The following is a 17,385-nucleotide window of genomic DNA, read 5'->3' as shown; positions in this document are numbered from 1 at the left end:
CAGGCATATGAAAAAATGCTCAACATCACTCATCATCAGGGAAAAGAAAATCAAAACCATGATGAGATACCACTTCACACCTGTCAGAATGGCTAGAATTGACAACACAGGAAACAGAAGATGTTGGCGAGAATGTGGTAAAGGGGAAACCTCTTACACTGCTGGTGCGGATGCAAACTCATGCAACCACTCTGGAAAAGAGTGTGGAGGTTCCTCAAAAAGTTAAAAATAAAACTACCCTACAACCCAGCAATTGCACTACTAGGTATTTATCCAAAGGATACAAAAATGCTGATTCAAGAGGGCATATGCACTCCAATGTTTATAGCAGTACTATCAACAATAGCCAAACTATATGAAGAACCCAAATGTCCATCGACTGATGAATGGATTAAGAGGTGGTATATATACCCAATGGAATATTAGTCGGTGATAAAATAGAATGACATCTTGCCATTTTCAACAATGTGGATAGAACTAGATTGTATTATTAAAGGTGAAAGAAGTCAGTCAGAGAAGAACAAATACTCAAGAAATATCACTCCTATGTGGAATTTGAGAAACAGAACAAACACAGAAGGGGAAAAAAAGAGGGAGGTGAACCATGAGACTTTAACTATAGAGAACAAATAGGATTACTGGAGAGGAGGTGACTAGGAGATGGGCTAAGTGGGTGATAGGCATTAAAGAGGACACTTGCTGGGATAAGCACTGGGTTTTACATGTAAGTGATGAATCACTAAATTCTACTCCTGAAAGCAATAGTATGCTGTATGTTAACTAACTCGAATTTAAATAAAAACTTAAATAAAATAGCTACCAAAGTTGGAGGTAGGTGTACCTATAAATAAATCTAAAAAAAAAAGTTGTACATAATATTAAGAAAATTTTAAAACTCTACTAAAACACTTTAAAAACTTAGAGTTATATAACAGAGATATAGGACAATACTGGAGGGGGGAAATAAGGTAAGATCAAAACATTTAATAATGCACTAGTAATTTAGACAACACTGCAGTATTAGCAAAGGGTTAGACAAATTGTCCAGTGGAATAGACACAGGCATGTGTGAAACTTTAATGTGACAGGTTATACTACAAACTCCTGGAGCATGTATGGTTATTCAATAAATGATGCTGGGATAACTACCATCCATATGAGGGAGAAAGACAGTTGAATACTTACTTCAGTTCTTAATCGCAAATCAATTATGGATAAGTGAATGGCCAATGAAACAGTGCCCAATCTCATTAATAATCAGGCAAGTATTAAGTTAAAATAAGATACCACTTTCACTTACTAGGTGAACAAAAATTATGAACTTTGATAGTAAAAGTGCTGGTGAAGGGATGAAATGAAGGAACAGAAAACTGGTAGGTGTACTGATCTACACAATCACTTTAAAAAAGAATTTGAGAGGTGCCTGACTGGCTGTCAGCAGAGTATGCAACTCATGATGTCAGGGTCATGAGTTCAAGCCCCACATTGGGCATGAAGCCTAATTAAAAAAAAAGAATTTGATATTACTTAATAATTAAAATATATATTTATATGAACTAACAAATCTAATACTGGACAAATTCTTGTACACCAAGAGTCTGTTAAAAACATTCACAATAGCACGCACTTGTTTACTCATAAAGAAGAGTAAAAATTTTTTAAACTTATATGTAAAAACAAAAGGAAATCTTAAGATTCTTAAGTAAAATAAGCTTTTAAAGCTCAAAAAGAGGCGCCTGGGTGGCTCAGTTGGGTGTCTGACTTTGGCTCAGGTCATGCTTCTCGAGGTTTGTGGGTTCGAGCCCCAAGTTGGGCTCTGTGTTGATAGCTTGGACCCTGGAGCCTGCTTCAGATTCTGTGTCTCCCTCTCTCTGTCCCTCCCCAATTTGTGCTCACTCTCCCAAAAATAAACATTAAAAAAAAGCTCAAAAATAGGCAAAACTAAATAACATACTGTTTAGAAATAATAGAAAAGATCAATGAAACCAAGAGTTGGTTTTTTTGAAAAAAAATAAACAAAATTGATAAACCTCTAGCCAGGCTTCTCAAAAAGAAAAGGGAGATGACCCAAATAGATAAAATCATGGATGAAAATGGAATTATTACAACCAATCCCTCAGAAATACAAGCAATTATCAGGGAATACTATGAAAAATTATATGCTAACAAACTGGACAACCTGGGAGAAATGGACAAATTCCTGAACACCCACACACTTCCAAAACTCAATCAGGAGGAAAAAGAAACAGACCCATAACCAGCAAAGAAATTGAATCAGTCATCAAAAATCTCCCAACACATAAGAGTCCAGGACCAGATGGCTTCCCTGGGGAATTCTACCAGACTTTTAAAGTAGAGATAATACCTATCCTCCTCAAGCTGTTCCAAAAAATAGGGAAGGAAAACTTCCAGACTCATTCTATGAAGCCAGCATTACTTTGATTCCCAAACCAGAGACCAGCAAAAAAAGAGAACTACAGGCCAATATCCCTGATGAATATGGATGCAAAAATTCACAAGAAGATACTAACAAATCGAATTCAACAGCATATAAAAAGAATTATTCACCATGATCAAGTGGGATTCATTCCTTGGCTGCAGGGCTGGTTTAACATTCACAAATCAATCAATGTGATACATCACATTAATAAAAGAAAAGATAAGAACCATATGATCCTGTCAATCGATGCAGAAAAAGCCCTTGACAAAATTCAGCATCCTTTCTTAATAAAAACCCTCGAGAAAGTCGGGATAGAAGGAACATACTTAAACATCATAAAAGCCACTTATGAAAAGCTCACAGCTAATATCATCCTCAATGGGGAAAAACTGAGAGCTTTCCCCCTGAGATCAGGAACACGACAGGGATGTCCACTCTCACTGCTGTTGCTTAACATACTGTTGGAAGTTCTAGCATCAGCAGACAACAAAAGGAAATCAAAGGCACCAAAATTGGCAAAGATGAAGACAAGCTTTCACTTTTTGCACATGACATGATATTATACATGGAAAACCCGGTAGACTCCACCAAAAGTCTGCTAGAACTGATACATAAATTCAGCAAAGTCGCAGGATACAAAATTAATGTGCAGAAATCAATTGCATTCTTATACACTAATAATGAAGCAACAGAAAGACAAAAAAGAAACTGATCCCATTCACAATTGCACCAAGAAGCATAAAATACCTAGGAATAAACCTAACCAAAGATGTAAAAGCTCTGTATGGTGAAAACTATAGACAGCTTATGAAGGAAACTGAAGAAGATACAAAGAAAGGAAAAACATTCCATGCTCATAGGCTGGAAGAAAGAATATTGTTAAAATGTCAATACTACCCAAAGCAATCTACATATTCAGTGCAATCCCAATCAAAATTGTGCCGGCATTCTTCTCAGAGCTAGAACAATCCTCAAATTTGTATGGAACCACAAAAGATCCAGAATAGCCAAAGTAATGTTGAAAAAGAAAACGAAAGTGGGAGGCATCACAATCCTGGACTTTAGCCTCTACTACAAAGCTATAATCATCAAGACAGTACTGTATTGGTGCAAAAAGAGACACATAGACCAACAGAATAGAATACAGAACCACGAACTGGACACACAAACTATGGCCAATTAATGTTTGACAAAGCAGGAAAGAGTACCAAGTGGAAAAAAGTCTCTTTAGCAAATGGTGCTGGGAGAACTGGACAGCAACATGCAGAAGGTTGAAGCTAGACCACTTTCTTACACCATTCACAAAAAATAAACTCAAAATGGATAAAGGACCTGAATGTGAGGCAGGAAACCCATCAAAACCCTAGAAGGGAAAGCAGGAAAAAACCTCTCTGACCTCAGCTGCAGCAACTTCTTACTTGACACATCTCCAAAAGCAAGGGAATTAAAAGCAAAAATGAACTACTGGGACCTCATCAAGATAAAAAGCTTCTGTACTACAAAGAAAACAATCAACAAAACTAAAAGGCAACCAACAGAATGGGAGAAGATATTTGCAAATGACATATCAGATAAAGGGCTAGTATCCAAAATCTATAAAGAACTCACCAAACTCCACACCCAAAAAGCAAATAATCCAGTGAAGAAATGGGCAGAAAACACGAATAGACACTTCTCTAAAGAAGACATCCAGATGGCCAACAGGCACATGAAAAGATGCTCAATGTCACTCCTCATCAGGGAAATACAAATCAAAACCACACTGAGATATCACTTCACGCCAGAGTGGCTAAAATTAACAAATCAGGAGACTATCAATGCTGGAGAAGATGTGGAGAAACGGGAACCCTCTTGCATTGTTGGTGGGAATGCAAACAGGTGCAGCTGCTCTGGAAAACAGTGTGGAAGTACCTCAAAAAATTAAAACTAGATCTACCCTATGACCCAGCAATAGCACTGCTAGGAATTTACCCAAGGGATACAGGAGTGCTGAGGCACAGGGCCACATGTACCCCAATGTTTAAAGCAGCACTTTCAACAATAGCCAAATTATGGAAAGAGCCTAAATGTCCATTAAATGACAAATGGATAAAGAAATTGTGCTTTATATACACAATGGAGTACTACATGGCAATGAGAAAGAATGAAATATGGCCTTTTGTAGCAACGTGGATGGAACTGGAGAGTGTTATGCTAAGTGAAGTAAGTCATACAGAGAAAGACAGATACCATATGTTTTCACTCTTATGTGGATCCTGAGAAACTTATCAGAAGTCCGTGGGAGAGGGGAAGGAAAAAAAAAAAAAGAGGTTAGAGATAGAGAGAGCCAAAGCATAAGAGACTCTTAAAAACTGAGAACAAACTGAGGGTTGATGGGGGGTGGGACGGAGGGGAAAGTGGGTGATGGGCACTGAGGAGGGCACCTGTTGGGATGAGCACTGGATGTTGTATGGAAATCAATTTGATAATAAATTTTATATTTAAAAAAAATCAAATGAATGGTAAAAAAAATTCAGTATAGCAGTGACCACTGGATGTGGCAGTCGAGGAGGATATATGTCATGATTTGAAAAACTGCAGTGTTCTAGTTCAGAGATTGAACTGGTGACTTCACATGTGTTCACTTTATTAATATACTTCATAATTTATACTGTTACTTTCTACTTGTCAAATATTATAGTAAAAAAATAATTGGCCTATGAATCTATATTTCTAAATAGCATTAACTGAATATTAAAGGTTGAAGAAAAATAGTAATGGAAAGGGCAAGATGCATGTGAATAAGAGAGCCCAAGAAAAGGATTAACTCAAAGGGAAGAAGAAAGAGAAACTTTAATACAAGGGTTCTCAATAATTATTCATCTCAGGTCTTAAACAGAAAATTCTGTGATTCACAAGAGAAATATTACTAAAGTATGCACATTTTGTAAGTTATTTGTTAGTTTTATACTTCTTTTTCATAATTTTCTGTTTCTTCATAATTCAATAATTAGCACAATCTTCTGATTAATAACAGTGTTTTACAGGATGCTCAAAGGGGAAGATTTTGATCTGTAATAATTGAAAAAGCAGGAATCAATATAATTCACAGGTGGTATTTAATGTATTTTATATTTTGATTTGTATTAATTTATTTACCTTACTAATTATGGCATTTAGAATAATGTCAAAGGTAGTTTGTATTATCTAAATATGACTACACACCAGTTAATATCTTTTAAAAAGTTAAAAAGAAAGAAAAAAGAAAAGCTTGTATTAGATACTATTCATTCAATAAAGACTCATAAAGATCTGAGAGCCCAACAACAAACTAGAAGTTTATGGTCACTAAAGAAGATAACTTACTGTTAGCCTTAAAGGGTTTAAATTGAGTTGATTTAAAAGTGATATATACATCAGACAACACTACCTAAAATTGAGCAGATACTAAAATAAATCCTACCTGAGAATGGTACATCTCTAAGAACAGTAGGAGCCCAGCCCCTCCAAAGGGAAATCCAACCATCTTCAGACACTTTCCTGCTGATAAATCGATGTAATTCTTCATAAGAAAACTTCTTAGATTGCATCTTGGTTCTAATCAATTCTAATGGACTTATCACAGTTACTGCACCAACTAATACAAACAAGTAAATATAAGAAAATAAAAACAAAACCATGTACGATGCAAACATATATACAAAAATATTTCATCATTATATATAAAAAAATTTTATTCTGAAATGTCTGCAAACCTTAAAATCAAATAGGTAAGGATGCCAATATATTGGAGCACCTTATTTTTCCTTGATAAGGCTATTTCTTAAAAGTCTGTTTTCATTTAACTTCCTCTTTCTGGTTTCAATTCTTTTTCTTTTTTTTAAGATTTTATTTTATTTTTTAAAGTAACGTGTAATGTCTAATATCTATATTCAATGTAGGGCTCAAACTCTCAACCCTGAGATCACGAGTCATGTGCTCCACCCACTGAGCAAAACCAGGTGCGCCTAGTTTCAAGTCTTTCAAGAGCAGTTCCAGAAATATTACACATCAATTAAAATACTATAAAACCTCACTTTTACATTTCTCATGGAGAGAAATATCCTTCTTCACAGAGGCAAATTCCCTTCTGAATAGACTCTGAATCCCAGAGTCTACAAGGAAAATGATTCAGGACTTGGGCATCAATTTGATGTCAACCTGACATTAATCTGACATCTGATGTAACTCTAAAATCTAGAAAATATAAAGTCTAACCTCTCTGCCCAAGATTCAAAAGGGATGGGTTGATCCCCTCCTATCCTATGGCAATCACCATACTACGACTCAAAGAGTATAGATATTAACAAATCAGTACAAACTACAATGCAAAATACATCTTACCAATACTCTGTATTTTATGGAACATTATCTGTGACTGTCAAAATTTTAAAATAAGCTTTAAACCGAAATCAAAATGATATAACAATATGTTTAAGTTTATTAAACAATAAGTTTATTACTTACATCTAGCAACAATTCCAGCAACAATTGGTATATGACTTTCATTTTCTCCTAATTTTGATTTCAGAAAATAAGTTAATTGATCATAGCAGGTAAAATAAATGACTGTGGCAGGAACTGCCATCACTCTGTTAGAAACACACAAACAAAAAGATTTATACAAAATTAACAAAAGGCTTAAATGTATTCTTAAATTATTATTAAATATAAGCAAAAATCCTTATATTGTGTATAAGCTGAAAACCACAACGAATCAGTACAAATGATCAACTTTTCCTTTAAAATTATTGTGTTTAACTTAGTATGCAACAAAACGATACACAGTAGGTATCTGCCCTATGGAAGTTTAGATTCTAGTTGTGAAGGTAAGTTACAGAGCACTTGGTCAGGTCATAAACAGGAAAAGACTAATGAGGACACTCCTCTACTTCCTTGACTTGTTCTATTGTTTCTGGTCTCCCAAAATCTTCCTCCCAATTACATTTACTATAATGTGAAAACCTCTGAAGTAAAAAATACAAGAGCATTTATAAAATATTTTTCAAACTATGGGCCATATGTCATACCTGCTTATAACTAGAAATAAATTACAATTAATGTTTTGAGGAAATTCCAATGACATACCTTTCAAATAAAATTATCAAAAGGTTATTATAAATAAAATTAAACACAAAGGTGGGGCACTGGGTGGCTCAGTAGGTTAAGCATCCAAGTCTTGATTTCGGCTCAGGTCATAATCTCACAATTCGTGAGACTGAGCCCTGAGTTGGATTCTGTACAGACAGCATGGAGCCTGCTTGGGATTCTCTCTCTCCATCTCTCTCTGCCCCTCCCCAACTTATGCTTTCTCTCTCTCAAAATAAATAAATACATAAAAAATTAAACACAAAGTTGCAGGCACTCTCATGTTATATATATTAACACAACAAGAAACCAACTGATGTTTATGGTCTAACTAAGGGACATTCACAGACCATACTTTGAAATGTCTAAGGTTCCATAGTGAAATTTGATGATGAGAATTAGAAAAAGAACTGACTGTTGGTTCTGGATCAGCCACTAACTTTAGAATTTTAGGCACTGTTTAAAATATATGCCTCTGGGCGCCTGGGTGGCTCAGTCGGTTGGGCATCCAACTTCAGCTCAGGTCATAATCACACGGTTTGTGAGTTTGAGCCCTGTGTCGGGCTCTGTGCTGACAGCTCAGAGCCTGGAGCCTACTTCAGATTCTATGTCTCCCTCTCTCTCTGCCCCTCACACGCTCATGCTCTGTCTCTCTCTGTCAAAAATAAATAAACATTAAAAAAAATTAAAATATACACCTCTAAGTTGACTAATTCACTCCATAAAAAGATATATTAAAAAGAAATGAGACAGGGGTGCCTGGGTGGCTCAGTCTGTGAAGTGGCCAACTTCAGCTCAGGTCATGATCTAGCGGTTCATGGATTTGAGCCCCATGTTGGGCTCTGTGCAGCTCAGAGCCTGGAGCCTGCTGTCTCCCTCTCTCTGCTCCCTCCCCCGACTCATGCTCTGTCACTCTCTCAAAAATAAAACATTTAAAAAATTTAAAAGAAAAAGAAATGAAACAAAGTATTACTTGGGCTTTTTCCATTTAGCCTTACTAGTTTATCATATTAACTCATATAATAGCTAGTTAGTAGAGAATTAAAATTATCCAGTAAAGGGAAAGTACACACATCAGGGTATTTCTTGTTAGTAAAATAAATAAAAAACCAAATAACACCAAACTCTTCATTTCAGAAAATGCAAACAAAATTATGCACCAAAGACCTAACACAGCAGGCCTGGTTGTTCAAATCTTCTTTATCTTCAGGAGGACCTTTCTGCATGCCTGACTTTTGGCCAACTCTAAGGAATTTAGCCCTTGGAATAGTCCCTGCAATAAGGTTTCTTCGGTATGCTTGTAGCACAAAGTCAACTTGTTTAGGCTGATTTGTGCAAATTATGTGGTTTTTGGTAAATATCTGTTTTCTTCTGGGGGGTCTGGAGTTCTGGTAATCACAGCTGGTCATAAAGCAAGGTCATCAATCCCAATGTAAGCTTCAGACTGCCATTCAAATGGATTTTTTTTTTTAATTTTTTTTTTCAACGTTTTTATTTATTTTTGGGACAGAGAGAGACAGAGCATGAACGGGGGAGGGGCAGAGAGAGAGGGAGACACAGAATCAGAAACAGGCTCCAGGCTCTGAGCCATCAGCCCAGAGCCTGACGCGGGGCTCGAACTCACAGACCGCGAGATCGTGACCTGGCTGAAGTCGGATGCTTAACCGACTGCGCCACCCAGGCGCCCCTCAAATGGATTTTAAGGTAGAAACACTTTGCACATGCTGCTGCACTTCAGTGGTGGACAAACAAGCACGTCCTGTGGGATGTCACCAGGGAGGGCCCTGGAAGCCTTGTGCCTGTCTGGTCAACTACTGTTGTGCCTTTCCCTTACTGATTCTGCTTTGTCTCCTTTTGCTGCAGTAAATCACAGACATGAGTATAACCTTAGGTCCTGTGAGTCCTTTTAACAAATCATCAAATATGTGGGTGGTTGTGAGACTCACAAAACAATGTTTTAGAAAATGAAAAAATCCTAATGTTAAAAATTTTATGCACAATTTTATGCAACCATGTTTACTATAAGGCAAAATAAAACAGCAATCACCATTTAGTGAGAAAAAATAGTAAATTATAACTTACAAAGTAGGGGGAAGGCCACTCCACAGGGATTTAATGCCCTCATTTCGAATGATTTTCAAAAAGGCATCCTAAAATTATAATAGAAAAAAGTGTCAAAATATATCCCTGAACCCAACATTACAAACTTTTTGATAAATGATTGGTACACTGATTCTTTTAAGCATTTATGTCCAAAATATGAGTTTCTCAAACTTATATTACATCCATTCTTTTAAAACTTTCAAACATAAGTAAAACATTTCTGAATGATACTTTCTGCTAAGCAGAATAAAAACTATGTCACTAAGCTTTGGATTATTCTACTTAGGGCTTAGATGCCAAGTTTTATAAAGTTTATTATAAAAAGGAATTGGAGTAATGGCAGAGAATTGGTCAGATTAACTCTCTTGACCTACTAAAGAATCTGAGAAAATATTATTTAAACCCAATACTTGAATTCTCTGGAGAGGAATCAAAAGCAGGTAAAGATCAGAGGAAAGTACTGTTAAGAGAGACCAATGAGAGATTTGCAAGTTTGTAGCTTTTTGCCCATGGAAGTCAGCTGAGAACAGCACATGTACTTGCTTAAGGTGGCAAATACAGAGTGCAGGGTGGCAAATAAAGAGTGCACAAAGTTTGCATACAAAATCAGCCACAAAACGTGGCTCACTAATAAATTATGCAATGCCTAGAGGAAGATAACAAAGTGCTGGCAACAGCAACAACAACAAAAAAAGCAGCAGCTAAAAGCTGCTGAGTGGAAGTTTCAGCTGCAACTCACCACAGGGGAACCTAAATATGGAGTCTGAATAGAGCCAAAGTTCAGTGCTAGAATTCTAGAACAAAACTGACTCTTTCGAATATAAAAGAAATCCAGAGTCCTTACAACGCATCATTCATAACTTCCACTATACAATCATAATTGATTAGGGGTGCCTGGGTGGCTCAGTTGGTTAAGCGTCCAACTTTCAGCTCACGTCATGATCTCATGGTTTGTCAGTTCGAGCCCCGCTTCAGGCTCGGTGCTGACAGCTCAGAGCCTGGAGCCTACTCCGGATTCTGTGTCTCCCTCTCTCTGCCCTTCCCCTGCTCTCTCTCTCGCTCTTTCTCAAAAATAAACATTAAAAAATTTTAAAAAATTGATTAGATATAGAACAAAATAATGCCCATACTTAAAGAAAAAGTAGTCAATAGAAATCAATACTGAAATTTCAAATAATATAGTTAGCAGACAAGAATTCTAAAGCAGCTATTATAAATATATTTAAAAAACTAAAAAGAGAATACATACATAATGAGTGAACAAATTTGGAATTTCAGCAAAGAAACAGTTACCATAAAAAACAGCCAAATGAAAATTCTAAACCTGAAATGAAAAATTCACTAAGTGGGCTTAATAGCAGAATGGAAGCAGCAAATAAAGAGTTGGTGAACTTGAAGGTAGATCTTCAATCTGAAGAAGGGGGAGAAAAAGAATGAAGAAAAATGAACAGAGGCTCAGGGACACTGGGGAAACATTAAGTGGTAGAATGGTTTTATATGGAATCAGACAGGAAAGGAGACAAAACAGTCTTAGAAATAACCTGAACAAATGATGGCCAAAAACTTCCCCAAATAAGTGAAAGATACCAATTTACAGAGCCTAAAATCACAAGGGTCCCAAGCAAAACAAACACAGTGAAAACAAAAAAAGAAAAGAAAAATGATAAGGGGTGATACAAATGAAGGCTAACCTCTCATCGGACACATGGAAGGCCACAAGATAATGAATGATAGTTAAACGTATTGAAAAACACATTATGCCAGAATTTTGTATGTTGCCAAAACAGGCTTCAAAAAAATGCTTGATAAAGACATTTCACTAGAACAAAAGCTGAGAGAAAAACTGCCAAAATACCTGCACGAAAGAAATGTTGAGAAAAGTTCTTCAGGGAAGAGGGCCACAATGCCAAATAGCAACTAAGATCTTCAAACAAGTTAGGAAGTACAGGAGAAATGGTAAATATGCGGTTATATACGAAACATTTATTTTCCCCCTTTCTCCTTTTAACTACTTTAAAAGATACAAGACTCTAAATAAAAAATTCTAATAGTGAAATGTGGAATTTGTAACATGCAAAGATGAACTGTACACGAAGCTATAGCACAAATAAAGAGGAGAGTGAATGGTGTCAAGAACTGTGAAGGGGCTGGGACTGTACTCCACCTGCAAGTTGACAAATCAGCCAGCCACAGTATCATGAGAGCTGGTAGAAGATAAGAATCTCTGGGATAAGAGGTAAAGGACAGTTTATTACTCACAGGACCAGCAGCAGCCAGAGTATCAGCATTTCTGTGCCAGTTTCCTGAGCCCCAATTTCCACAAGGCAACATGAAGAAGGCTGGAAGACACCTGAACATATGGTGGCCTGCATTATAGGAGGGGAAATCTGACCATAGGGAACCCAAATCCTCTATAATAGGCAGTGAGGATACCTTTCCTTTGCCCTAGAGGGAAACACTGTATCATCCAAGCTTATTCATTATGTAAACACCCTTGAAAAGATGGAAAGGACAAAGGACAGTCAGTACCTTGCTCAAAACTTATGCAAAAATGTGAAAGATTTTTGGAGAACGGTCTCCCTAGAAATGGGAATAGAGAAGTCAATGTAATATTAATTATAATTGAACTAATCCAAAAGAGAGCAAGGAGAAAAAAAACAAAAAGCAACAGAGGGAGCATATAGTTTTGGACTGAAACTCAACCATGTTAGTAATTTTGGGGGCGCCTGGGTGACTCAGTTGGTTAAGCATTGAATGTTGCTCAGGTCACGATCTCACAGTTTGTGAGTTCAAGCCCCAAGTGGGGCTCTGTGCTGACAGCTCAGAGCCTGCAGCCTTCTTTGGATACTGTGTCTCCCTATCTCTCTGCCCCTCCCCTGCTCATGCTCTCTTTCTCTCAAAATTAAACATTAAAAAAATAAATAAAAAAATAAATAAAGTACTAAATTATCCAATTAAAAATCAGAGATTGTAAGAGAGGGTAACAAAAGAACAAGGCCCAGCTATGTCGTCTTGGAATAAAAGGATGGAAAAAGATATACTTTATAAATAATAATATGAGAAAACTGGAGTGGCTGTATTATATGACAAAAATTTCAATATAATGAATACCAGTAGTGATAAAGACACTTCATTATGATGAAAATATGTCAGAAAAACATATCAAAATCCATGTAACAAACCTAACAGAACTAAAAGGGAAAACAGACAAACTGTCAATCATAATTGAAGATTTTTATATCCTCTTTCAGTGACTGACAGAGTAAAGAAAAAATTGAGTAATAATCTAGAAGATCTAAATGAAACATCAGCCATCCTGACCTAATAGTTTATAGGATACTATGCCCAACAATTGCAGAGTACAGATTTTAAAGTGTACATAAAGGGGTGCGTAGGTGGCTCAGTCAACTGAGTGTTTCAAATCTTGATTTCAGCTCAGTCATGATCCTACAGTCGTGGAATCGAGCCCCACTTAAGATTCTTTCTCTCTCTTTCTCCCTCTGGCCTTCTTTCCCACTTGTATGCTCTCACTCTTTCTAAAATAAATAAATAGATATAGATAGATAGATAGATAGATGGGTAAAGTGCATATAAAATATTCAACAAGACAGATCATATGTAGGGCCATTAAGCAAGACTCAATAAATTTCAAAAATGTGAAAATTTACAGAGTATATTCCTCTAATCACACTGGAATTAAAAGTAGACATCAGGAATAACAGGATATCTAGAAAGTACCCCATTATTAAGAAATTAAAATACTACACTTCTAAACCCAAGGCAAAAAACAAAATTACAAGGGAAATCAGAAAATATTTCAACTGATAATAAAAACAGAACATCAAAATTGTGGAATACATCAAATTTAGTGCTCTGAAGGATATAGTTGCCATTTCTGTTCTCACAACAAGAAAAAAGCTGAACTGAAAAATTAACAACTTGTTTTACATTTAGAAACGTAACCAGTTTTCAAATATACCCCAAACTTATATTCTCCTTAACAAAGCTGAGCAAGGGAAACTATTTTATCAGACCCTCATTTACTGCAGTTTTGCCAAAATCTGCAATCTGGCAGAGTGGAAATACCCAATTCATGCTCCGTAAGAGTAAGACCTAGTCATAGGACTATAGAATGTTTCTCTTCCTACATACTTACCACCCCATCAACAGGGCTCCTGTGAAACAGAGGATCACAGCTGAAAGAACCACAAACCTAAGACCCTATTTGAGCAGTCTCTAGGAAAACTCAAAGATGATAGCAAACAAGACAAAAAAATAGGACACTAGAGGGAACTTCATTCTCTGAGAACACAGCTATAACAGGCAGTAAACATAGACTAGCTTCTAATCAGATAAACATATCACTTGACAATAAAGCTGTATTTACCTGTTTGGTTTTTTTTTAACCCAATACAACATGCCTGGCTTTCAACAAAAAAATTACAAAGCACGCTGAACGGCAAACAACACAGTCTGAAGAGACAAAGCAAGCATCAGAACCAGACTCATATATGGCAGAGATTTCAGAATTATCAGACTGGGAATCTAAAAACATTAAAAAAAAATTAAAAATAACTAAGATGAATATGCCAAGCGTTCTAATGGTAGTGTCAGAGGAGCAGAGGAAGAAAATGAGGAGGGGTTAGGGTTTTCCTGTCACCAGTGTAAGGCAAGCCAGAACTTCCTCTCTGCTGTCTTAGTCTGTTTGAGCTGCTATAACCAAGTACCTTATAAACGAAAGAAATTTATTTCCCACATTTCTGGGGGCTGGAAGTCCCAGACCAGGGTGCCAGCAAGGTCACAGGGTCCTCTTCCAGGTCTTTGATTTCTCATTGAATTCTCACATAGTGGAAGGACAAGGGAACTCTGGGGTCTCTTTTCTAAGGATATTAATTCCATACGTGTCTGCCCTCATGACATAATCACCTCTCAAAGGCTACACCTCCTAATACCATCACATCAGGTATCAGGATTTCAACATATGAATTTTGGGGAGACACAAACATTCAGATCATATCACCTGTGTAAGAGTAAAGAAACTCTCCACACGGTGTGCCCATGGAAGCTAAGTGAGGAACCTTAACTTCCAGCTACACTCAGTACTAACAAGGTGACACCCCTCTTCCTCTAACATTGTCTAAAAAGCCAGTCACAATAGAATGTTTCAGTGAGATTCAGAGTCTCATAATGTAATACTTAAAATTTCTTGGTTTCAATAAAAAAAAAATGATCACTTGTCATTCTAAGAAACAGGAAGATGTCAAACTGAATGAAAAGAGACAATAAACAGACGCCAACACGGAGAAAAGAATATTAAAATTATCTGACATAGATTTTAAAGCAGTCAACAGAGAAATCACTGAATGATCATTTACAAACACATCCAAAAAATTAGGAAGGCTCAGCAAATAAATATACACCCAAAAACCCTATAAAGACAGAATTCTAAAAAATGTTCAAGTAACACATTAGAAGGCAGGAAAAATAAAACAGCAACAGAAAACAAAGAGAAAGCAAAAAAGGAAATGGTAGGCTGTTAACAATGGGACAACAGAACCAAAATGGAATCACGTATGCTCACCCCTATGTCAGCACAACCAGCATAGTACCTAACCTAACTGCAGTTTCAGCCTCTCCTAAGAACATGATCTTTAATCAGTCAATGTGTAATTACCAGGTTAGCACTAGTGAGGTAATCTGCCAGACAGACCCCCACCTTCCCTCAGAGGAAGGTGACCTTGCCTGTAACAATCCACTGCTGGTTAGTAGAATTTCCTGGCCCCATCTTCTTCTGCCTATAAAAGTCTTCTGTTTGGTGTAGCTCCTCAGAGCTCCTTTCTACTTGCTAGATGCAACACTGCCCAAAGCATGAATTGTTGAAATAAAGCCAATTAGATCTTCAAATTTAGTCAGTGAATTTTGCTTTTTAACAAAGATTAAGTTCTAATATATCTATAACTCTATTAAATATCAGTAGTCTAAATACATCTGGTAAAAGATAAAAACTGACAGTAGTTCAAAAAACATGACTCAATTATATGCCATTATGGGGAGCAAAATTTGCCACCACAAAATGTGACTTTTTGACATGTAGATTATTTTAGGCTGAATATTTTCAAGAAACATAAGGTTCAGGAAGAAACTTTGACCTTCTTTCTGTCTAAAAGAGTTTAGAAAGAGGAAGTGCTCTACGAAGGGAGCTTTCACCATAGATAACTATAGTATAATATAAAGTAGGTGTGGTAGAGAGAAATCTAGCAAAATCTGTTAAAATTCCTGTGTCCCAATGTTTCTATGTGGTTCAGCACACATTATTTACCAAACATTTACTTTTTCATATTCCTGTGAATTGTCTTTATTCCTTTGAAGTCCCAGACCCCTCTCCCTTCTTAACTGTGGGTGGCATATAAACCTTAAATGCCTGCCTGGGGGCTGTATTATCTTACAGAGCACCTGTACATATGTAGTTAAGTTTGATGTTCTCCTGTTAATCTGTCTCATTGTCAACACAGTAAAGATGTTATTTCTTCCCAAAGAGATATATAGCCTTAACACAATTTCTATAAAAATCTTAGTGACATTTTTTATAGATATAAAAATATTTTTCTAAAATTTATATGAAGAGACCAAGGAACTTCAGGAATAGCTAAAACAACTTTGAACAAGAAAAATAAAAATAAAGTGGGAGAAATCAGTCTACCCAATTTCAGGGCTTATATAGTTATAGTAATTAAGACTGTGTGATCTCAATACCCAAAAAACAAATAATCCAGTGAAGAAATGGGTAAAAGACATGAATAGACACTTCCCCAAAGAAGACATCCAGATGGCCAACAGACACATGCAAAAATGCTCAACATCACTCATCATCAGGGAAATACAAATCAAAACCACAAGGAGATACCACCTCACATCTGTGAGAATGACTAACATTAACAACTCAGGCAACTACAGATGTTGGGGACAATGCAGACAGAGGATCTCTTTTGTACTGCCGGTGGGAATGCAAACTGGTGCAGCCACTCTGGAAAACAGTGTGGAGGTTCCTCAAAAAATTAAAAACAAAAATACCCTATGGCCCAGCAAGTGCACTACTAAGCATTTATCCAAGGGATACAGGTATGCTGTTTCAAAGGGACACATGCACCCCAATGTTTATAGCAGCACTATCAACAACAGCCAAAGTATGGAAAGAGCCCAAATGTCCATTGATGGATGAATGGATAAAGAAGATATGGTATATATAAAATATGGAGTATTACTTGGCAATCAGAAAGAATGAAATCTTGCCATTTACAACTACGTGGATGGAACCAGAGGGTATTATGCTAAGCAAAATTAGTCAGAAAAAGACAAATATCCTATGACTTAACTCATATGAGGACTTCAAGACACGGAACAGATGAACATAAGGGAAGGTAAGCAAAAATAATATAAAAACAGGGAGGGGGACAAAACATAAGAGACTCTTAAATAATGGAGAACAAACAGAGGGTTACCAGAGGGGTTGTGGGAGGGGGGGACAGGCTAAATGGATAAGGGGCATTACAGAATCTACTCCTAAAATCATTGTTACACTATATGATAACTAACTTGAATGTAAATTTAAAAAACAATAATATATTAAGAAAAAAAAAAGACTGTGTGGCACTGATATAGGTAATAGACAAAAAAATGAATGAGAGAGAGTAAAGAATTCAAAACTAGAGCCACAGAGTATGCCCAAATGATTCTTG

At 36.5% G+C, this 17,385-nt stretch overlaps 1 protein-coding gene across 4 annotated transcripts in view; it reads right to left on the bottom strand.

Annotated features, from left to right (window-relative positions):
- SLC25A40 (solute carrier family 25 member 40) overlaps positions 1-17,385 on the bottom strand; it is a 68,172-nt gene that overhangs the window by 27,903 nt on the left and 22,884 nt on the right. For all 4 annotated transcript variants that reach the window (XR_003424555.2, XR_003424554.2, XR_003424553.2 and 1 more), the window contains exons 6-8: positions 9,629-9,696; positions 6,926-7,050; positions 5,883-6,056 (exon numbers count right to left, since the gene is read on the bottom strand). Coding sequence is in view for 1 of the 4 variants with exons in the window: in XM_015085882.3 (XP_014941368.2) it covers positions 5,883-6,056; positions 6,926-7,050; positions 9,629-9,696 (367 nt within the window). In the remaining 3 variants the exon portion in view is untranslated. The remainder of the gene's footprint in view (positions 1-5,882; positions 6,057-6,925; positions 7,051-9,628; positions 9,697-17,385) is intronic.

The sequence above is a fragment of the Acinonyx jubatus genome, chromosome A2 (assembly GCF_027475565.1).
Source record: "Acinonyx jubatus isolate Ajub_Pintada_27869175 chromosome A2, VMU_Ajub_asm_v1.0, whole genome shotgun sequence".
Classification (NCBI taxonomy): domain Eukaryota; kingdom Metazoa; phylum Chordata; class Mammalia; order Carnivora; family Felidae; genus Acinonyx; species Acinonyx jubatus.
This window is presented reverse-complemented; position numbering and strand designations above follow the sequence as displayed.